A 23,759-nucleotide genomic window follows, 5' to 3' on the forward strand; every position below is an offset into this window, starting at 1 on the left:
CAACAACAACAAAACAAACCAAGTTTTAACTATAAATTCTCTTTCATTTAAGAAGCATTTTCTGTTATTCTTCTTTAACCATCTCTTGTTTATATTTTATTTATACTGTCCCCGACCCCACACACACGCCCCACCACCATTCATCATTTAAATTATAACTCAAAATATGTGCATATAGTAGTTTTAAATACTATAACTTTAAATTTTCATTGTGTAAATGATTTTATACATATAAACTTTGTATTTACTCTATTATATATATATATAACAACAGAAAATTATTATTATAATATGTATGTATTGTTGTATTTTAGTATATAATACTGCAAACAAACAAACAAACAACTCCTATTGCTAGCCAATCATTAGAGAAAGAAATTTTGTGTAAAATAACTCTCAAACACTTTTGTTTTAAACTGAAAACCATTAATTCATTTAAGCTTGTGTTTAAACTTTTAAGTTTAGTTTTTAAGTACTTTATTTTTTGACATACGAGTTGTTAACTTTTATGTTAAGTTATTTTTTTTTTTTTTTTATATAAATACATACAAATATGTTTTAGAAATTTAGAAAATAATTTCTACAAAAATAATACTGTATAAAGTACATTTTAAGTTAAGTTAAGGAAATTTCTATAAACTATAAAATAATACAACAACAAAACATTTATTTATATTAAAAATTATTAAATTCCAAATTGGAATTTTTAACGCTTAAATAAAACCGAAAACAAACAAAAATATTAAAAAAAAAAAAAAAATTGGATAGATCTTTTGGCTAACTTTTTTTTTTTTTGTTTTTAACTAGTTTTTATTTTAGCACACTTGTTTTTCTTATAACAAACTATTTTTTTTTCTGTTTTAAAAAGATATTGAAATATTTTTTACCCCACAGTAGTAAAACAAAATTATTTGCTAAAAAAAACTTTATAAAAACTTATTTATTTTCTACTTGAACAAATATTAATTTCATTTCATCGTTTAAAACTTAGCCAACTTACCATATAAATTCATTGCATAAACTTAAGCTTCAAACAAAAAAACAATTCTTCTTTTGTAAATTATAATGAAACTTTTTATCCTAGTATGTTTATTTTGTACAGTCATAAATTCTAAGTGGAAAACAAACAAACAAACAAGTGTTTTATAATTTAGCATTAAAACATAATAAAAGTATAAAAAAAAATAAAATTATATAATAACTTGTAATAAAAATTATAACTACATTTTTAATTTCAAAATACAACAAAAAACAAACAAAAATATAAAATAAAAAAAAAGTGGAAAAAATATAAATAAAAGAAATACTTTATTCGCGAAATATAAAATACAAAACATTTTGTGTTTATTTTGTTTGCAAAGGAACTAAAGTGAAACTTTTATTCTTTATATATCGCCTCAATCCGAAATCCCTTGAATCCTGTAAAATAAGTTAAATCTGGTCTTAAAATTAAGCACAAACCAGGCATGGAACATTCAGTACTTTAGTACTTTTCTCAGCACTTTTGATATCGACACTTTTTCTTACTTATATACTCTTGATAAATAGTCCTCATATAGTCTAGTTTATAGCCTAGTCTATAGTCTAGTCTATTATATAGTCTAGTCTATAGTCTATTATATAGTCTAGTCTATAGTCTAGTTTATAGTCTAGTCTATAGTCTAGTCTATAGTCTAGTCTATAGTCTAGTCTATAGTCTAGTCTATAGTCTAGTCTATAGTCTAGTCTATAGTCTAGTCTATAGTCTAGTCTACAGTCTAGTCTATAGTCTAGTCTATAGTCTAGTCTATACTCTAGTCTATAGTCTAGTTTATGGTCTAGTCTACATATAGTCGAGTCTATATTCTAGTCTATAGTCTAGTCTATAGTCTAGTCTATATTCTAGTCTATAGTCTGGTTTATAGTCTTGTCTATAGTCTAGTTTATATCCTAGTCTATAGTCTATTATATAGTCTAGTCTATTGTCTATTATATAGTCTAGTCTATAGTCTAGTTTATAGTCTAGTCTATAGTCTAGTCTATAGTCTAGTCTACATATAGTCTAGTCTACATATAGTCTAGTCTATATTCTAGTCTATAGTCTAGTCTATAGTCTAGTCTATAGTCTAGTCTATAGTCTAGTCTATAGTCTAGTCTATAGTCTAGTCTATAGTCTATTCTATAGTCTAGTCTATAGTCTAGTCTATAGTCTAGTCTACAGTCTAGTCTATAGTCTAGTCTATAGTCTAGTCTACAGTCTAGTCTATAGTCTAGTCTATAGTCTAGTCTATAGTCTAGTCTATAGTCTAGTCTACATATAGTCTAGTCTACATATAGTCTATAGTCTAGTCTATAGTCTAGTCTAGTCTATAGTCTAGTCTAGTCTATAGTCTAGTCTAGTCTATAGTCTAGTCTAGTCTATAGTCTAGTCTATAGTCTAGTCTATAGTATAGTCTATAGTCTAGTCTATAGACTAGTCTGTAGTCTAGTCTATAGTCGAGTCTATACTTCAGTCTATATTCTAGACTATGGTCTAGTCTATAGTCGAGTCTATTCTCAAGTCTATAGTGTAGTCTATAGTCTAGTCTATAGTCTAGTCTATATTCTAGTCTATATTCTAGTCTATAGTCTAGTCTATAGTCTAGTCTATAGTCTAGTCTATAGTCTAGTCTACAGTCTAGTCTATAGTCTAGTCTATAGTCTAGTCTACAGTCTAGTCTATAGTCTAGTCTACAGTCTAGTCTATAGTCTAGTCTACAGTCTAGTCTATAGTCTAGTCTATAGTCTAGTCTACAGTCTAGTCTATAGTCTAGTCTATAGTCAAGTCTACATATAGTCTAGTCTACATATAGTCTATAGTCTAGTCTATAGTCTAGTCTATAGTCTAGTCTATAGTCTAGTCTATAGTCTAGTCTAGTCTATAGTCTAGTCTATAGTCTAGTCTATGGTCTAGTCTATAGTCTAGTCTAGTCTATAGTATAGTCTATAGTCTAGTCTATAGACTAGTCTATACTCCAGTCTATATTCTAGACTATGGTCTAGTCTATAGTCGAGTCTATAGTGTAGTCTATAGTCTAGTCTATATTCTAGTCTATATTCTAGTCTATAGTTTAGTCTATAGTCAAACCTATTGTCTAGTCTATATTTTAGCCTGTAGTCTAGTCTATAGTCTAATTTATAGTCTAATTTATAGTCTAGTCTATACTCAAGTCTATAGTCAATATCTATAGTGTAGTCTATAGTTTAGTCTATAGTTTAATCTATAGCCTATATAGTTTATAGTCTATAGTTTAGTTTGTAGTCAAGTCTATAGTATAGTCAATAGTTTAGGCTAGCCTATATTCCAGTAAATAGTCTAGTCTATAGTTTAGTATATATTCTAGTCAACAGTCTAGTCTATCGTCTATTCCATAGCCCACAATCTAGTCTATAGTCTAGTCTATTGTTTAGCCCATAGTCAAGTTTATAGTGTAGTCTATTTTCAAGTCTATAGCCTAGTCTAGCAATAGTCTAGTCTACAGACTAGTTTATAGTCTAGTCTTTTAGTCTTGTTTATAGTCCAGTCTATAGTATAACCTACTGTCTAGTCTAAAGTCTAATGTGTAGTATTGTCCATATTTTAGTTTAAAGTATAGTCCATAGTCTAATATATAATCTGTACAGTCCAGTATACAGTCTAGTCAAGTATAGTCTTTAACCTAGTTAATGTTATGAGTTTAATTATCGTTCAAACCGGAATAGTGGTCTTCCTTCCAAAGAGCAGAAAAGTCTTGAATACTAGATCAAACCATATCGCACCTCAGTTTTTCTCTTGAAAAACGTAGAGTTCGATCTTCATGAACATGATCCTTTACACTAATAAGTTGTCCAAAAGAAGTAAAAAAAAAAACATATACTTTAGAAAGGCAGCAGTACCTGTTCAAACCAACTTTGTATAAACAATTATATAAATAAATCCACTCACATAAAATTCATTTAAATTTTTCAAAGAAATTTTATTTCATGTTAACAGTAGTGTCTTAAGTGAATTTTTTTTTTGTTTATTTGTAATAATTTGAACAATACAAACATGTGCAAAGATCACTAAAACAACAATGAACAAATGATTAAATACATATTTATGTAAAAAAATGAACGTACAAAAAAAAAAAAAAACGTACAAATACGCAAAAATTCGAGTTAAAAATATGGCAATTAAAAAAAACTTATATTAAATTTAGTCACTGGTAAAAAAAACAAACAAAATTGAACGTTAATATCATTTCAATATCACTCTCTCTATTTTCAAAAATTATTCCTCATGACCTTTTTTAGCTGACCACTGTAAATAATTGGGCTGTGTGGCAGCTTCATATTCCTGCACTAAACAGTCCACCACATCACGTGAATCATCCAATTCGGATAGATCATCCTTGAAAATATCCTCACGGCGAAATTGATCCAAAAAGGCACCACGTTTCTTCAATTTATCATATTGACTAAGGGCCCTTTCGAAGAGAGAACAAATACTGGTGTGATTGGCCAACATAAGACCCGAAACACGATGACTACTCTGTACGTAGGGAGAGGAACGTGAGAGAGCCACTTGTATGCTAGTCGGTCCCCAGGGTATAAATTGTGCCAGCTTACGTTCACGTATACGCTGCAAAGATTTGTGCACCTGTGTGGGATCTACTTCACCCTGGATTATATTCAATATAGAGATATAGCAATGATGATTGGTCTTGTCGGGACCTGTGGAGACCATCATATTTTTCGGTTGCAGCAAACGACGCATAACATCGAGTACCGTAGTTTTGCGTACATTAACGGTTTGCTAAAACAAGGAATATAAATAATTCTAGAAATAGATTATTTCTAAGAAAGAATTTTTGTATAATATGCTCTAGTTCTGTTTCAGTTTTATGTCCGTTCTAGTTCAGTTCTAGTAAAGAAGTCTTGAAAAAGTCGTTCATTAATTTCTACTTACATCATTATCCGTAGTCAAAGGTGTATACCCAGTCATTAGGAAATGCAATTGAGGAGTTGGTATTAAAGGCGCAGTTAAACCAATCAAATTATTATTCATATACGAAGGATAACGTAATGTGGTAGTGCTAACCGACATTATAGTCGAGACCAAAGTATTGATTTGTGAAAAACTAGGATTTTGTATATGCAAGCGATCGGTAGCAATACGATTTAAAGCTGTATTATCCAAAACAACCACACAATCGGCACAACTGGTCAATCTGCGTAAAGTCAACATTGAATTATAAGGTTGAACTACAACATCACTAATCTCATCTTGATTGGGAAAAACACTGTAGGTTTGTATAAGCTTCTTAGGAAAACGATCAGACAACCGTTCCATAATATATGAGCCCATGCCGGAACCAGTACCACCAGCTATAGAATGGCATAGAACAAAACCCTCCAAGGAATCACTGCCATCTGCCTCACGATCAATAATGTCAAAAATTTCCTCTTGTAACTTTTCACCCTGACTATAGCCAGAAGCCCAATTGTTGCCGGCACCACCACCATGTTTAGACAAGTAAACATTTTCGGGATTGTATAACTAAGTATGAAAAGGATAAATAAATTCCTAACCTTAATAAAGAAAATATGAAAAAAACAAACCTTGGCATAGGGTGAACTCATAATGGTGTGTATAACTCGCGGCTCCAAATCCAAAAGAACGGCACGTGGTATATAATGATCATCGTCAGCCTGGTAAAAGAATACATCCTTGCGATCAACACCATCTGTAGCAAAATCCTCTAACACTCCACTAGGTGAAATGCCATGCTCCAGACACAAACGTTTCCAAAATTCAAAACCAACTAGGTTATAAAAAGATTTTTATAAATTCTTAATTCCATTCAAAATACCGCACCCTTACGAAATTAATGAATGAAATTTATAAAATAAAACTTACTCTGATTACCGCACTGTCCTAGTTGTAAAGTTATTATTTCGCTTGGCATCTTGGCAAGTTTCCTTTATTTACGGAAAATTTTCCAATTTTTTACACTGTCAGGAAGAAAATTATTTATTAATTATATATTAATGCAATATAAAATTTAAAAACAAACGACAAATGTTTTCTAATTAATGCAAATAATTGTAGATGGGATTGTTGTTGTATGGGAATTGTTTTTTGCGGTTTGTTTTAATTTCTATTCGCCTCAAAAGTTTGTTTTGATGAAACAGTGTTAATCATGCAAAGTACATTGGAAGATATAAGAACAAGCATTTAATATGAGAAGAGAGTAAATGAAAAACAAAGTTGTTTTTTGTGTGACGGAAACGTTATATTTAAATAAAAACTACTGTTTTTATACCCTTCACCTTCGTGAGAAGGGTATATATAAGTTTGTCATTCCGTTTGTAATTTCTATAATATAATTTTCCGATCCTATAAAGTATATATATTCTGGATCCTTATAGATAGCGGAGTCGATTTAGCCATGTCCGTCTGTCCGTCTGTCTGTCCGTCTGTCTGTCTGTCTGTGTGTATGTTGAAATCAGTTTTCAGAAGACCCCAGATATCTGCGAGGTCCGAATTTTCAATAATTCTATTGGAAATACGATCGAATAGAACGCTATTTAAAATCAGCCGAATCGGCCCATAAATAGCGGAGATATGAGCAAAAATCCGAGACCACCTCTGAAAATTTCATGAAAAATTTAGATTTTTTATTCATGCTCAGACAGAAACTGTAAACAACAACAACAAAATACATAATCATACGGTAAATTTTGTTATTGTACACTTCTTTATAAAAACAAAGCTGAGCATGACGTCACGTTACGAACGAAGCAGAATGTTGTTATTGGCTAGAAACATGAAATTTAGTATGTAGAGCCCGGATTAGGTGCGAACACATAAAAGAGGATTTTTTTGGTACTTTTTCGTTCTACAAAAGGTACTTTTTGAATTTTCTATAATATTGAACCTAGGAACAGGAAATTAAGTATGTAGAGCCCGGATTAGGTGAGAACCTATAAAAGGGGATTTTTTTTGTACTTTTTCGTTCTTCAAAAGGTACTTTTTGAAATTTCTATAATTTTGAACTTAGAAACATGAAATTAAATATGTAAAGCCCGGATTAAGTGGGAACCTATAAAAGGGGACTTTTTGGTACTTTTTCTTTAATCAAAAGGTACTTTTTGAAATTTCTATAATATTGAACCTAGAAACATGAAATTAAGTATGTAGAGCCTGGATTAAGTGAGATACTATAAAAAGGGACTTTTTGGTACTTTTTCGTTCTACAAAAGGTACTTTTTGAAATTTCTATAATATTGAACCTAGAAACATGAAATTAAGTATGTAGAGCCTGGATTAAGTGAGAACCTATAAAAGGGTACTTTTTGGTACTTTTTCGTTCTTCAAAAGGTACTTTTTGAAATTTCTATAATATTGAACCTAGAAACATGAAATTAAGTATGTAGAGCCTGGATTAAGTGAGAACTCATAAAAGGGGACTTTTTGGTACTTTTTCGTTCTTCAAAAGGTACTTTTTGAAATTTCTATAATATTGAACCTAGAAACATGAAATTAAGTATGTAGAGCCTGGATTAAGTGAGAACCTATAAAAGGGTACTTTTTGGTACTTTTTCGTTCTTCAAAAGGTACTTTTTGAAATTTCTATAATATTGAACCTAGAAACATGAAATTAAGTATGTAGAGCCTGGATTAAGTGAGAACCTATAAAAGGGACTTTTTGGTACTTTTTCGTTCTTCAAAAGGTACTTTTTGAAATTTCTATAATATTGAACCTAGAAACATGAAATTAAGTATGTAGAGCCTGGATTAAGTGAGAACCTATAAAAGGGGACTTTTTGGTACTTTTTCGTTCTTCAAAAGGTACTTTTTGAAATTTCTATAATATTGAACCTAGAAACGTGAAATTAAGTATGTAGAGCCTGGATTAAGTGAGAACCTATAAAAGGGTACTTTTTCGTACTTCAAAAGGTACTTTTTGAAATTTCTATAATATTGAACCTAGAAACATGAAATTAAGTATCACTTAATCCAGGCTCTAGGATTAAGTGAGAACCTATAAAAGGGGACTTTTATGTACGTTACCGTTTTACATTTGGTACTGACTGGTTTTTAACACATCATGGTGAAGGGTATATAAGATTCGGCACAGCCGAGTATAGAACTCTTACTTGTTCTTTATAAAGCGCTTCTCCTAACTAACTAACTTAGGAGGACAATTTTTCTATCGAAAAAATTTTCTTCCTAAGGAAGATTGTTCTTTCTATAGAACAACTCTTTCTGTGACTTCAAGCAATTGTGGTTCCCGTTATGTTATACATAGTTGAAATTCCGGTTTTCATGTATATTGGGTTTTCCTACTAATCTATTCTCGTTTTTTTTTGGAATTTTTGTGTATGCATTATTATTTATTAATTTTTTTACTAAATGACTCATCATCATTTTTGATTTTTTATGAGCAATTATTTGATAAAACAGTTGCTTTTAGTTTCCTTTAACTAAACTATCATTTTAATGAGAATGCTTTTTGCAAAATTTCACATTCATATAAGACGAGTACACTTTAACAGCTGTTTCGTTTTTTTCATACAAAACTGTCAAATTCCATATAAAAACAAACAAAACTCTCGCAATCCCGACTGTCAAAGTCGATATATAAAAAAACAATAATTTCCCCGCCATTGTCTGAAATTACCACGGCTATCATCTAACAAAGATTTGCTTTAAGTTAATTGTTTATCTTAAAAATATAAATAATAAACAATATTTTGCAATGTTTTTAGTTCTTAAACAAATTGCTCATATTTCGCTTGTTTGGCTTAAAAAAAAGAAATGTCTGAAAAGGATCAAATTCAAACTTTTGTTATTTTGGATTTAGAAACTAATGGATTACCAAGAGAGCAATTTAACAAATGTGCCATTACAGAAATTTCACTTTATGCCATCGCAGCCAAGTGTCTTATTAATAAGGATGATTACAGTAGATTGTTTCTAAGAGGTGCCAGTAAGGAGGAGGTGAGATTTAATGCGCAGCCTCCGGATTTGCCGCGCGTTCTGAATAAAATTACCTTAATGGTGCGACCAGGTGTTCCAATTAGTTCCATAAGTGAAAAAGTAACAGGTGTGTGTTTACCATATATGCGTACATATGTACATACATAGTATGTACGTGTGAATATTCTTTTGTTTTTAAAATTAGGAGATTTATCCTATTTCAATAACTTATAATTAAAAAAGCTATATTTAAAATATGTAACCGCAAATTGTTTTACAGGTCTAAATAATGAAATGCTGGAAAATGAATCACCATTCGATGAGAGCACTGCTAACTGTATAAACATTTTTCTAGAGCGCCTAAAGGCACCGATATGCCTAGTGGCACAAAATGGTTGGGAACATGACTATCCTATAATCCGCTATGTCTACGAAAAGTTGAATAAGGTAAAGATAAATTGTGAAAATTTTTAATTATATTTCAGATAAAATTAAATTTCAACTAGAACTGAACTGACCAAGAACTGAAGTAGAACTGAACTAGAACTGAACTAAAACTGAACTAGAACTGAACTAGAACTGAACAAGGACTGAACTAGAATTGTACTAGAACTAAACTAGAACTAAACTAGAACTGAACTAGAACTGAACTAGAACTGAACAAGGACTGAACTAGAATTGTACTAGAACCAAACTAGAACTGAACTAGAACTGAACTAGAACTGAACTAGAACTGAACTAGAACTGAACTAGAACTGAACTAGAACTGAACTAGAAATGAACTAGAACTGAACTAGAACTGAACTAGAACTGAACTAGAACTGAACTAGAACTGAACTAGAACTGAACTAGAACTGAACTAGAACTGAACTAGAACTGAACTAGAACTGAACTAGAACTGAACTAGAACTGAACTAGAACTAGAATTGAACTAGAACTGAACTTTATTTGAACTAGAACTGAACTTTATTTGAACTAGAACTGAACTAGAATTAAACTAGAATTGAATAGAACTAATACTGATGTAGAGCTGAACTAAAACTAAACTAGTTCAGTTCTAGTCTTAAACAGATCTAGAATTAGGACCGAAATAGAATTGAACGAAAGCTTTAGTCGAACCTACAATCCTTTATATTTATTTTCAGAAAATTAATTAAATTTTGTTTTATGTATGTACATTTGCAGTTATTTCCCTCTTCTATATTTTGTGTGGATTCTCTTAAAGCTTTTCGTGAAATAGATGAAAAGTATAACATAATTAATAATGCAATACATGTTATGTCCATGCTAGAGGAGAAAAAAGAAGAACCAAGAACATACGATCAGACTTCGGACAATGGAACGAAAGATCTTTTGGATTTACTTGAACTTAACTCCCAAATAAATTGGCAAAAAATTAATGAAACTACTCCTCGCAAGAAACGGAAAGAAACCAAAGAACATTATTTCAATTCATTAATAAATGAAGTGATATCATTAAAGAAAACTGATGAGCCTTCAAAAAAATTGCGCCTTAAACGTGCCTTATTTACTGATGATTTTACTTTATCAAAATATCCGGCCAAAGGTGTTTACAAGTTGGGTAATATATATAGGCGTTGTTTCAAACAAGAACCGATCAATTTGCATCGTGCAGAAATGGATGTTGAAGTTTTAACAAAATTAATTTTGCATTATGGTATAGATTTTCTAGCCTATGCCGAGGAACGTAAACAATTGTTTGTAGAGGTTCCCAAATTGGGTTCCTCAACTAATTAGCAAGGTACTCTTATACAGTGTTTCCCTCTCCTATACATAAAACATTTTAATTAAAGTGCAATGTAGGTATTGCAATTTTTTAATATATTCACACATTTTTTTATATAAAATAAAGATTATGAAAAAATTATTGTAAATTATACAAATTCTTATATGTTTTTCATTATTAGCGGATTCTATTGTCCAATTCACAACTAGTCTTTGTATTTTGTATCGTTTATTAAAATACAGAATTCCGATATCTGCTTGTGAACAGCCAATTGTATTGTAAAAAAGAAAGAAAAACATCTTCAATATTTATAAAAATACAATTACATTGAAAACTAAATTAATTATAGCACAAATATGAATTATTTTTCATTTTATTTCACTTTAAAACACTTTCTCAAATGTTTACTTTATGAAATTATTCTTCTACTGTTTTATCTTCTTTAAAATTGGGCATTCACATGAGAATGATAGTTTGACATTGAATACGAAATAAATAAACATATGAAAAACAAACGTGAAGTTATACGAGCTTTTTTAATTGAAATTACCAACAACATTTATACACAAGTGTAAACTAATACTAAAATACACACGATACGTAGATACACGAGGCTTGTGAATTGGACATATAAAAGGTAATTTAAGCAACTGCTTTTGTTTCTATCGTTTTGAAAACTTATTATCGCCAGTGGTTGTGGTTCCAATTACAAACAATTTCTAAACATGCTACCATTTTAGGGTGAATGCCAATTCCAACTCTTATTAGGTGGTCTCATTTTAACAGCTGATTATTTTGGTGGACAAAACTTATCATCAGAACTGTCAAACTCCATATATATGACAACACATTCTTAAAATTCACGCTGTCAAATTCAATACATAAAAAATAAACAATTCGCCCTTCATTGCTTGCATTTCACAACTAAGATTATTTCGTATGGATTTATTTTGGATGAATGCATTTAATTAATTGTGAAATTCCTTGCCCCTTCGTTTTATTATAAAAAAATTAATATTTTGTGATGTTTTAGTTGTTTATCAAACATCAAACCAATAGACACACACGTCACTTGTTAATTCCTACAATGTCTGAAGCAGGTGATATTAAAACGTTTGTCGTTTTGGATTTGGAAACAAATGGACTGCCATCACAACAATTTAATACTTGTGCCATCACGGAACTTTCTGTTTATGCCTTCTCAGCCAAATGTCTGACCGACAAAGATACTGTAGACACTAAGGAAGTGCTAAAAGATCTTACGCCCGAGGAGGGAGTTGAGGGTTTCGATCAGCAACCACCAGAACTGCCACGCGTCCTGAATAAGATAACGCTGATGATAAATCCAATGCGTATGATTAATCCAATAGCTGAACGTGAGACAGGTTAGTTAAAAATTGTAGGGTATTTTTCGTTTTTGTTTAGTTCAGTTTTGTGAAATGAATGTTTAGTTCAGCTCCAGTTCAGTTTTTGTTAAGATTTAGTTCTGTTCTAGTTCTGTTCTAGTTCTGTTCTAATTCTGTTCTAGTTCTGTTCTAGTTCTGTTCTAGTTCTGTTCTAGTTCTGTTCTAGTTCTGTTCTAGTTCTGTTCTAGTTCTGTTCTAGTTCTGTTCTACTAGTTCTGTTCTAGTTCTGTTCTAGTTCTGTTCTAGTTCTGTTCTAGTTCTGTTCTAGTTTCTGTTCTAGTTCTGTTCTAGTTCTGTTCTAGTTCTAGTTCTGTTCTAGTTCTGTTCTAGTTCTGTTCTAGTTCTGTTCTAGTTCAGTTCTAGTTCTGTTCTAGTTCTGTTCTAGTTCTGTTCTAGTTCTGTTCTAGTTCTGTTCTAGTTCTGTTCTAGTTCTGTTCTAGTTCTGTTCTAGTTCTGTTCTAGTTCTGTTCTAGTTCTGTTCTAGTTCTGTTCTAGTTCTGTTCTAGTTCTGTTCTAGTTCTGTTCTAGTTCTGTTCTAGTTCTGTTCTAGTTCTGTTCTAGTTCTGTTCTAGTTCTGTTCTAGTTCTGTTTAGTTCTGTTCTAGTTCTGTTCTCGTTCTGTTCTAGTTCTGTTCTAGTTCTGTTCTAGTTCTGTTTCTAGTTCTGTTCTAGTTCTGTTCTAGTTCTGTTCTAGTTCTGTTCTAGTTCTAGTTCTGTTCTAGTTCTGTTCTAGTTCTGTTCTAGTTCTGTTCTAGTTCTGTTCTAGTTCTGTTCTAGTTCTGTTCTAGTTCTGTTCTAGTTCTGTTCTGTTCTGTTCTAGTTCTGTTCTAGTTCTGTTCTAGTTCTGTTCTAGTTCTGTTCTGTTAGTTCTGTTCTAGTTCTGTTCTAGTTATGTTCTAGTTCTGTTCTGTTCTAGTTCTGTTTAGTTCTGTTCTAGTTCTGTTCTAGTTCTGTTCTAGTTCTGTTCTAGTTCTGTTCTAGTTCTGTTCTAGTTCTGTTCTAGTTCTGTTCTGTTCTAGTTCTGTTCTAGTTCTGTTCTAGTTCTGTTCTAGTTCTGTTCTAGTTCTGTTCTAGTTCTGTTCTAGTTCTGTTCTAGTTCTGTTCTAGTTCTGTTCTAGTTCTGTTCTAGTTCTGTTCGTTCTAGTTCTGTTCTAGTTCTGTTCTAGTTCTGTTCTAGTTCTGTTCTAGTTCTGTTCTAGTTCTGTTCTAGTTCTGTTCTAGTTCTGTTCTAGTTCTGTTCTAGTTCTGTTCTAGTTCTGTTCTAGTTCTGTTCTAGTTCTGTTCTAGTTCTGTTCTAGTTCTGTTCTAGTTCTGTTCTAGTTCTGTTCTAGTTCTGTTCTAGTTCTGTTCTGTTCTAGTTCTGTTCTAGTTCTGTTCTAGTTCTGTTCTGTTCTAGTTCTGTTCTAGTTCTGTTCTAGTTCTGTTCTAGTTCTGTTCTGTTCTAGTTCTGTTCTAGTTCTGTTCTAGTTCTGTTCTAGTTCTGTTCTAGTTCTGTTCTAGTTCTGTTCTAGTTCTGTTCTAGTTCTGTTCTAGTTCTGTTCTAGTTCTGTTCTAGTTCTGTTCTAGTTCTGTTCTAGTTCTGTTCTAGTTCTGTTCTAGTTCTGTTCTAGTTCTGTTCTAGTCTGTTCTAGTTCTGTTCTAGTTCTGTTCTAGTTCTGTTCTAGTTCTGTTCTAGTTCTGTTCTAGTTCTGTTCTGTTTTTTCTAGTTTCTGTTCTAGTTCTTTCTAGTTCTGTTCTAGTTCTGTTCTAGTTCTGTTCTAGTTCTGTTCTAGTTCTGTTTCTAGTTCTGTTCTAGTTCTGTTCTAGTTCTGTTCTAGTTCTGTTCTAGTTCTGTTCTAGTTCTGTTCTAGTTTCTGTTCTAGTTCTGTTCTAGTTCTGTTCTAGTTCTGTTCTAATTCTGTTCAAGTTCTGTTCTAGTTCTGTTCTAGTTTTGTTCTAGTTCTGTTCTAGTTCTGTTCTAGTCCTGTTCTAGTTCTGTTCTAGTTCTGTTTTAGTTCTGCTCTAGTACAGTTCTTAATTCTTCATTAAATGGTTCAAAAAATATATTTGTTTTGATCCACACAGGTCTTAGTAATGATATGCTAGAACATGAGTCACCTTTTGATTTACGTACGGCTGAATGTTTCAATCTCTTTCTGGAACGTCTAGAGAAACCCATTTGCATGGTGGCCCATAATGGCTGGACATTTGATTATCCTATTATTCGTTATGTTTATGACAAAATAAATAAGGTAAATACTATTAAAAATTTGTTATTATTTCCAAACAAAATCATCTATTTTATTGTATCTACCGTGCAGTCCCTACCAGCTTCAATATTTTGTGTGGATTCTTTAAAAGCTTTTAGGGAACTCGATGAAAAGCATGAAAAAATTAAGGAAACTAAAAAAAACTCATCCATACTAGAGGCTAAGGACAAGGAAATAGTAGAAAGCGAACCAGTAACCAACAAGGAATTAGAAGTTCTTAATACCATAACGAGTGATCCGTTGGAAGAGAATTCCCAAATTAATTGGCAACGTGATAATGAAACCACTCCTCAGAGGAAAAAGAAGGCTGAAAAACGTACTTATAATACCTCAACAGAAAATGGAAATGCAACTGATACCCTACAAGATAGTGATTCTCCTGCTAAAAAGCGTTCCGTTTCTTTATGTGTAAGACGCTCATTATTTGCTGATAATTTTACGCCAAAAACAAAATATCCTCCTAAAGGTGTCTATCAATTGGGCAATATTTATAAGCGTTGCTTTAATAAGGAACCCATTAATCTACATCGTGCCGAATCGGATGTTGAAATTTTATCAAAATTAATTCTACATTACGGTTTAGATTTTCTAGCCTATGCCGAGGAACGTAAGCAATTATTTAGCCAGGTGCCCAAATTAGGTTCTTCAAATTAATGGCTGTATCTTTGGAATTATGGCATTTGGTTGTGTGTGTTCTCAGTAAATGTTTTACTTAAGAATGATTTTAAATTTATATGTAATTAAGTATTTTAGTTGAATTTTTTTATTACAAAAATTTTGTAAATTTTATTATGTAAAGAACTGCATTTTTAAAACATATTTTATACAAAATAAAGATATTTTATAAAAAACGATTTGTAATTTTGTAAAGTTAAAGGCGATTTAAAATTTTGGACACAAAAAAAAAATAGAACTAGAACAGAACTAGAACAGATCTAGAACAGAACTAGAACAGAACTAGAACAGAAATAGAACAGAACTAGAACAGAACTAGAACAGAACTAGAACAGAACTAGAACAGAACTGGAACAGAACTAGAACAGAACTAGAACAGAACTAGAACAGAACTAGAACAGAACTAGAACAGAACTAGAACAGAACTAGAACAGAACTAGAACAGAACTAGAACAGAACTAGAACAGAACTAGAACAGAACTAGAACAGAACTAGAACAGAACTAGAACAGAACTAGAACAGAACTAGAACTAGAACAGAACTAGAACTAGAACAAGAACAGAACTAGAACTAGAACAGAACTAGAACAGAAACGAGACAGAACTAGAACAGAACTAGAACAGAACTAGAAACAGAACTAGAACAGAACTAGAACAAGAACAGAACTAGAACTAGAACAGAACTAGAACAGAACTAGACAGAACTAGAACAGAACTAGAAGCAGAACTAGAACAGAACTAGAACAGAACTCGAACAGAACTAGAACCGAACTAGACAAGAACTAGAACAGAAGTAGAACAGAACTAGAACAGACTAGAACCAACTAGAACGAACAGAACAGAACTAGCACAGAACTAGAACAGAACCTAGAACAGAACTAGAAACAGAACTAGAACAGACTAGAACAGAAATAGAAACAAGAACTAGAACAGAAGTCGAACAGAAACTAGAACAGAAACTAGAACAGAACTAGAACTAAGAACTAGAACAGAACTAGAAACAGAAACTAGAACAGAACTAGAACAGAAACTAGAACAGAACTAGAACAGACACTAGAACAGACTAGAACTAACACTAGAACAGAACTAGAACAGAACTAGAACAGAACTAGAACAGAACTAGAACAGAACTAGAACAGAACTAGAACAGAAAGAACAGAATAACAGAAGTAGAACAGAACTAGAACAGAACTAGACAGAACAGAACAGAACTAGAACAGAACTAGAACAGAACTAGAACAGAACTAGAACAGAACTAGAACAGAACTAGAACAGAACTAGAACAGAACTAGAACAAACTAGAACAGAACTAGAACAGAACTAGAAACAGAACTAGAACATAGAACATAACATAACAGAACTAGAACAAACTAGAACAGAACTAGAACAGAACTAGAACAGAACTAGAACAGACTAGAACAGAACTAGAACAGAACTAGAACAGAACTAAACTAGAACAGAACTAGAACAGAACTAGAACTGAACTAGAACAGAACTAGAACAGAACTAGAAAGAACTAGAACAATAGAACAGAACTAGAACAGAACTATTATTTAGCCAGGTGCCCAAATTAGGTTCTTCAAATAATGGCTGTATCTTTGGAATTATGGCATTTGGTTGTGTTGTTCTCAGTAAATGTTTTACTTAAGAATGATTTTAAATTTATATGTAATTAAGTATTTTAGTTGAATTTTTTTATTACAAAAATTTTGTAAATTTTATTATGTAAAGAACTGCATTTTTAAAACATATTTTATACAAAATAAAGATATTTTATAAAAAACGATTTGTAATTTTGTAAAGTTAAAGGCGATTTAAAATTTTGGACACAAAAAAAAAATAGAACTAGAACAGAACTAGAACAGATCTAGAACAGAACTAGAACAGAACTAGAAAGAACTAGAACAGAACTAGAACAGAACTAGACAGAACTAGAACAGAACTAGAACAGAACTGAACAGAACTAGAACAGAACTAGAACAGACTAGAACAGAACTAGAACAGAACTAGAACAGAACTAGAACAGAACTAGAACAGAACTAGAACAGAACTAGAACAGAACTAGAACAGAACTAGAACAGAACTAGAACAGAACTAGAACAGAACTAGAACAGAACTAGAACAGAACTAGAACAGAACTAGAACAGAACTAGACAGAACTAGAACAGAACAGAACAGAACTAGAACAGAACTAGAACACTAAACAGAACTAGAACAGAACTAGAACAGAACTAGAACAGAACTAGAACAGAACTAGAACAGAACTAGAACAGAACTAGAACAGAACTAGAACAGAACTAGAACTAGAACAAACTAGAACGACTAGAACTAGAACAGAACTAGAACAGAACTAGAACAGACTAGAACAGAACTAGAACAGAACTAGAACAGAACTAGAACAGAACTAGAACAGAACTAGAACAGAACTAGAACAGAACTAGAACAGAACTAGAACAGAACTAGAACTAAAAAACTAGAACAGAACTAGAACAGAACTAGAACAGAACTAGAACAGAACTAGAACAGAACTAGAACAGAACTAGAACAGAACTAGAACAGAACTAGAACAGAACTAGAACAGAACTAGAACACTAGAACAGAACTAGAACAGAACTAGAACAGAACTAGAACAGAACTAGAACAGAACTAGAACAGAACTAGAACAGAACTAGAACAGAACTAGAACAGAACTAGAACAGAACTAGAACAGAACTAGAAGAACAGAACTATAAACAGAATAGAACAGAACTAGAACAGAACTAAACACTAGAACAGAACTAGAACAGAACTAACAGAACTAGAACAGAACTAGAACAGAACTAGAACAGAACTAGAACAGAACTAGAACAGAACTAGAACAGAACTAGAACAGAACTAGAACAGAACTAGAACAGAACTAGAACAGAACTAGAACAGAACTAGAACAGAACTAGAACATAACTAGAACAGAACTAGAACAGAACTAGAACAGAACTAGAACAGACTAAAACAGAACTAGAACAGAACTAGAACAGAACTAGAACAGAACTAGAACAGAACTAGAACTAGAACAGAACTGAACTAATAAACAGAACTAGAACAGAACTAGAACAGAACTAGAACAGACTAGAACAGAACTAGAACAGAACTAGAACAGAACTAGAACAGAACTAGAACAAACTAGAACAGAACTAGAAAGAACTAGAACAGAACTAGAACAGAACTAGAACAGAACTAGAACAGAACTAGAACAGAACTAGAACAGAACTAGAACACTAGAACAGACTAGAACAGAACTAGAACAGAACTAGAACAGAACTAGAACAGAACTAGAACAGAACTAGAACAGAACTAGAACAGAACTAGAACAGAACTAGAACAGAACTAGAACTAGAACAAACTAGAACAGAACTAGAACAGAACTAGAACAGAAACATAACTAGAACAACTAGAACAGAACAGAACTAAACAGAACTAGAACAGAACTAGAACAAACTAGAACATAACTAGAACAGAACTAGAACAGAACTAGAACAGAACTAGAACGAACTAGAACAGAACTAGAACAGAACGAAAGAACTAGAACAGAACTAGAACAGAATTAGAACAGAACTACAATAGAACTATGTATATGGGTTAATCGCACCATCATCGATTTTATGAAAAATATGGGTGATTCCAAAAATAAGTCTCCTTTTTTTGACGTAAAGCAAAAGAAAAACACTTTTATATATTTTTCAAAATATTTTCTTTTTTTTTATTTTATTTTTTCATTCAATTCATTCATAAATTAGTTTGGTTTCAGTTTTTTGTTTTAATTTTTTTAATTATACTATGAAATTATTATTACTTAAATTTTAAATTAATTTATTTTATTTTCATTTCTTTAGCTTTTTAGTTTTCTCATTTATTAATTTATTTTATTATTAATTTACTATAATAATTAAATTCGTCAATGTGACGAAATTGTTTTAAATGTCTGTTAATAACATTTTGTATATTTATATCGACCACAGACTTCTTTTTTTTTTTAATTTTTTATTATTATATTTGTTTTTATTAAATTGTTTAATTATTCCTGAAAAGGAAATCGAGAAGACTACGAATTAGTTCTAATACATGTGTGTTTATGTGTGTATGTGTGACAGAGAGTGTGTAACGAAATGATTCCGGAAGTAAATGAAGGGAATGAAAATGAGGGCTAAATGTACATTAATGTGAAATGAAATTTAAAATTTACTTTTCGGGGGACGGGTCAAAAAGGGGGGAATTGTTTAATGTCTTTTGTTGTTTTTATTGTGTTATTAATATTGTTTTAAATTTATTAACATTTATGTATGTGTTTTTTTCATCTGTTATTAATTTGTTTTTTTAACTACTTTTTTGTTATTGTTATTAATTTTCTTTTTATTTGTATAATTAATAATTTGTCATGCAAAAAACAATAAAACAATTCCTTTTTCTTTTTTGTTTTTAGTTTAAATAACTATTATTTGTTTAATAATATTTATATTTATTTTACATAATTATGTTTGTCTGGTTTCTTTTGTAGTAACAATTGTTTTTAAAGTTTTTTTACTCCTTTTGGTTTTTCTAATTATTTTTTTAATTGTTTATTTTTTTTAATTATTTTTACATATTATTTATTTTTTAATTGTAATTTAGTGATGTGTTTTTTTTAATAAAGTTTTTGTTTTTCAAAATGTATCCTAATTGTTTAGTAATTGTAGTAGAAAGCTTAAAGTTAGAGTAGCTTTAAAATTATATATAATTATATCAAAAAGAGTTTATAGCAAAGTTTATTTTGTTTTTTGTTTACAAAAGTTTCTTATATTGAAGAAAAAAATTGTTTTATCAATTTCAATTTTTTGTATTAAAGGTTTCCTTTTAAATTCGTATATATATTTTTTTAAATAAAAAACTAAATAATATTAAATAAAAGTAAAAAGGATCAAATTTAAGTTGCGGTTAATTTTGTTTTGAAAATATTTCAAATCAAGATAAAATAAATTAATAAGTAAACATGTTTATTTTAAGATTTGAAATCCTTTAATCTTGAAATCACTATACAGTGTGTGGAATTTGAGAATAGATACCTTGTAAACTAGAACTGAACTAGAAACTGAACTAGAACTGAACTAGAACTGAACTAGAACGGAACTAGAACTGAACTAGAACTGAACTAGAACTGAACTAGAACTGAACTAGAACTGAACTAGAACTGAACTAGAACTGAACTAGAACTGAACTAGAACTGAACTAGAACTGAACTAGAACTGAACTGAACTGAACTAGAACAGACTAGAACTGAACTAGAACTGAACTAGAACTGAACTAGAACTGAACTAGAACTGAACTAGAACTGAACTAGAACTGAACTATAACTGAACTATAACTGAACTAGAACTGAACTAGAACTGAACTAGAACTGAACTAGAACTGAACTAGAAGTGAACTAGAACTGAACTGGAACTGAACTAGAACTGAACTAGAACTGAACTAGAACTGAACTAGAACTGAACTAGAACTGAACTAGAACTGAACTAGAACTGAACTAGAACTGAACTAGAACTGAACTAGAACTGAACTAGAACGGAACTAGAACTGAACTAGAACTGAACTAGAACTGAACTAGAACTGAACTAGAACTGAACTAGACTGAACTGAACTGAACTAGAACTGAACTAGAACTGAACTAGACTGAACTGAACTGAACTGGAACTGCTAGAACTGAACTAAACTGAACTAGAACTGAACTGACTGAACTAGAACTGAACTAGAACTGAACTAGAACTGAACTAGAACTGAACTAGAACTGAACTAGAAACTGAACTAGAACTGAACTAGAACTGAACTAGAACTGAACTAGAACTGAACTAGAACTGAACTAGAACTGAACTAGAACTGAACTAGAACTGAACTGAACTGAACTAGAACTGAACTAGAACTGAACTAGAACTGAACTAGAACTGAACTAGAACTGAACTAGAACTGAACTAGAACTGAACTAGAACTGAACTAGAACTGAACTAGAACTGAACTAACTGAACTAGAACTGAACTAGACTGAACTAGAACTGAACTAGAACTGAACTAGAACTGAACTAGAACTGAACTAGAACTGAACTAGAACTGAACTAGAACTGAACTAGAACTGAACTAGAACTGAACTAGAACTGAACTAGAACTGAACTAGAACTGAACTAGAACTGAACTAGAACTGAACTAGAACTGACTAGAACTAAACTGAAAACTGAACTAGAACTGAACTAGAACTGAACTAGAACTGACTAGAACTGAACTAGAACTGAACTAGACTGAACTAGAACTGAACTAGAACTGAACTAGAACTGAACTAGAAGAACTGAACTAGAACTGAACTAGAACTGAACTAGAACTGAACTAGAACTGAACTAGAACTGAACTAGAACTGAACTAGAACTGAACTAGAACTGAACTAGAACTGAACTAGAACTGAACTAGAACTGAACTAGAACTGAACTAGAACTGAACTAGAACTGAACTAGAACTGAACTAGAACTGAACTAGAACTGACTAGAACTGAACTAGAACTGAACTAGAACTGAACTACTGACTAGAACTGAACTAAACTGACTGAACTAGAACTGAACTAAACTGAACTAGAACTGAACTAGAACTGAACTAGAACTGAACTAGAACTGAACTAGAACTGACTAGAACTGAACTAGAACTGAACTAGAACTGAACTAGACTGAACTAGAACTGACTAGAACTGAACTAGAACTGAACTAGAACTGAACTAGAACTGAACTAGAACTGAACTAGAACTGAACTAGAACTGAACTAGAACTGAACTAGAACTGAACTAGAACTGAACTAGAACTGACTAGAACTGAACTAGAACTGAACTAGAACTGAACTAGAACTGAACTAGAACTGAACTAGAACTGAACTAGAACTGAACTAGAACTGAACTAGAACTGAACTAGAACTGAACTAGAAAACTGAACTAGAACTGAACTAGACTGAACTAGAACTGAACTAAACTGAACTAGAACTGAACCAGAACTGACAGACTGAACTAACTGACTAGAACTGAACTAGAACTGAACTAGAACTGAACTAGAACTGAACTAGAACTGAACTAGAACTGAACTATACACTGAACTAGAAAACTGAACTAGAACTGAACTAGAACTGAACTAGAACTGACACTTAGAACCTGAACTAGAACTTAAACTAGAACTTGAACTAGAACTGAAATAGAACTGAACTAGAACTGAAACTAGAACTGAACTAGAACTGAACTAGAACTGAACTAGAACTGAACTAGAACTGAACTAGAACTGAACTAGAACTGAACATAGAACTGAACTAGAACTGAACTAGAACTGAACTAGACACTGAACTAGAACTGAACTAGAATTCAAACTTTAACTCTGAATCGGTTAACTGCGTTGATATCTCTGTAAACTTTTACGAGGTTTCAAGATTTCCAATCCTTTAAAAAATTGACATATTATTGGCATTTTTTGCTTAAAAATAATGTTGAACCAAATTAAAACTAATAATAGTTTAAACAACCTTTTTGTTTCCTAAAATACGCAAGTATGTATGTTAAGTATAAATGTAAAAAAGTATTGGTCTAGTATTTGGAAATAATAGTAGAGGAATAAACCTAAATGGAAATACCTACAAAACTTTTACAGTATAAAATGGAAGTGGTAAATTAATGTCAATACAAGAACGATATATTAAACATATACGTTATTTGATTTAGATTTTAATTGTTTTTATATAAAAAATTCATAATTTATTTCTAAAAAAAAAAACTAAGCTAAAAACCTTTAAAGGCCATCTACATATAGATGATAATTATTAGTTAATTGTTTTCTTTTTCTTTAATTTAATAAGTTCTTTTTTTTTTTATAAAAACGGAAATTCAAATAATACTTATTAACCTCTAGTCTAACTAACTCACACGTGAAAAATATTTGTTATTGAAAAGTGAAAAAGTGTTTAGTTTTTATTTTAAATTTTCCTCATTTTTCTGTTTAAGCCATAGAGTAAAGTTTAAAGTTGTTTTCTTTTTTAGTTTTTTTTTTTTAATTTTCGTTAAAGTAATTTGGTGGTTTACGATTTTTTACTTTTTTAATAATAACTACTTATTTAATAATTATTAATAATTATATATATTCTTTTTTTATTTTTTGTGTTTGCTAAATTCGATCTTATTTATGCAAAAAAAAAAACTGTTTTCTTTAGTTTCATAAAATTACAAGTATGGAAGAAGTATATAATTTTTTTAATTTTACAATAGTTTTTTTTTATTTTTTCTCACGAAATTTTTAGTATTTTTGTTATTTAAATCCATGCCTTTGGTTTGTTTTTTTTTTAAATCAAACAAAATTTATAACGGCAGTGTTTTTCTTTTTTTTAATTTTATCCTTTTTATGTAAGAGGTAGGTTTTTTTTATATATTTTTCTCTGGTTTTATTAAAAAAATATAATTTGGTTTTTTACAAAGGGATTATTCATCTTAAAAAATATATAATAATTATTTTGTTTGTTGTTATGATTTTTACAATTATACACATTAGGTGGGATTTAATAGTTGGGAAGTTTTTTATATTTAGTAAACTGTTGTAGTAGTTGTGTTAAAATAAAGTTTAATTAGAATATTAACAAATTATAAAAGGGACATTTTACTGTAACTGAAGAGATAATAACAATAATATATGAATATCACATTTTTTTAT

General features: G+C 31.0%; 3 protein-coding genes across 3 annotated transcripts; 2 read left to right on the plus strand and 1 right to left on the minus strand.

Moving 5' to 3' along the window:
* Nucleotides 1–3,961: 3,961 nt before the first annotated feature.
* LOC119602317 (tubulin gamma-1 chain) lies at nt 3,962–11,143 on the minus strand. The gene is made up of 5 exons (XM_037953756.1): nt 11,039–11,143; nt 5,900–5,994; nt 5,602–5,804; nt 4,949–5,539; nt 3,962–4,795 (listed from the first exon to the last, which is right to left on the minus strand). The coding sequence occupies exons 2-5, from the start codon at nt 5,946–5,948 to the stop codon at nt 4,271–4,273; spliced, it is 1,368 nt and encodes a 455-aa protein (XP_037809684.1). The 5' UTR covers nt 5,949–5,994; nt 11,039–11,143; the 3' UTR covers nt 3,962–4,270.
* Nucleotides 8,678–10,855, plus strand: LOC119602319. The gene is made up of 3 exons (XM_037953758.1): nt 8,678–9,092; nt 9,246–9,412; nt 10,151–10,855. Exons 1-3 carry the CDS (start codon nt 8,804–8,806, stop codon nt 10,721–10,723), a joined length of 1,029 nt encoding a protein of 342 aa, XP_037809686.1. The 5' UTR covers nt 8,678–8,803; the 3' UTR covers nt 10,724–10,855.
* A 435-nt stretch (nt 11,144–11,578) lies between the features above and the next one.
* Nucleotides 11,579–15,205, plus strand: LOC119602318. Its single transcript, XM_037953757.1, has 3 exons — nt 11,579–12,097; nt 14,182–14,348; nt 14,418–15,205. The coding sequence occupies exons 1-3, from the start codon at nt 11,800–11,802 to the stop codon at nt 15,018–15,020; spliced, it is 1,068 nt and encodes a 355-aa protein (XP_037809685.1). The 5' UTR covers nt 11,579–11,799; the 3' UTR covers nt 15,021–15,205.
* Nucleotides 15,206–23,759: the final 8,554 nt, after the last annotated feature.

This window comes from Lucilia sericata, unplaced genomic scaffold (assembly GCF_015586225.1).
Source record: "Lucilia sericata isolate MDLA Ls3-8-SP2 unplaced genomic scaffold, ASM1558622v1 Contig000222F_arrow, whole genome shotgun sequence".
Lineage (NCBI taxonomy): Eukaryota > Metazoa > Arthropoda > Insecta > Diptera > Calliphoridae > Lucilia > Lucilia sericata.

Bases quoted from the DNA above. Each gene is read 5' to 3' on its own strand.
- LOC119602317 (XM_037953756.1), bottom strand. From the start codon at position 5,948: ATGCCAAGCGAAATAATAACTTTACAACTAGGACAGTGCGGTAATCAG. The intron at 5,805-5,899 runs GTAAGTTTTATT...TTTATAACCTAG, and splicing joins AGGACAGTGCGGTAATCAGA to TTGGTTTTGAATTTTGGAAA. The intron at 5,540-5,601 runs GTTTGTTTTTTT...TTTCATACTTAG, and splicing joins TGAGTTCACCCTATGCCAAG to TTATACAATCCCGAAAATGT.
- LOC119602318 (XM_037953757.1), top strand. From the start codon at position 11,800: ATGTCTGAAGCAGGTGATATTAAAACGTTTGTCGTTTTGGATTTGGAA. The intron at 12,098-14,181 runs GTTAGTTAAAAA...TGATCCACACAG, and splicing joins AATAGCTGAACGTGAGACAG to GTCTTAGTAATGATATGCTA. The intron at 14,349-14,417 runs GTAAATACTATT...TCTACCGTGCAG, and splicing joins TTTATGACAAAATAAATAAG to TCCCTACCAGCTTCAATATT.
- LOC119602319 (XM_037953758.1), top strand. From the start codon at position 8,804: ATGTCTGAAAAGGATCAAATTCAAACTTTTGTTATTTTGGATTTAGAA. The intron at 9,093-9,245 runs GTGTGTGTTTAC...ATTGTTTTACAG, and splicing joins CATAAGTGAAAAAGTAACAG to GTCTAAATAATGAAATGCTG. The intron at 9,413-10,150 runs GTAAAGATAAAT...GTACATTTGCAG, and splicing joins TCTACGAAAAGTTGAATAAG to TTATTTCCCTCTTCTATATT.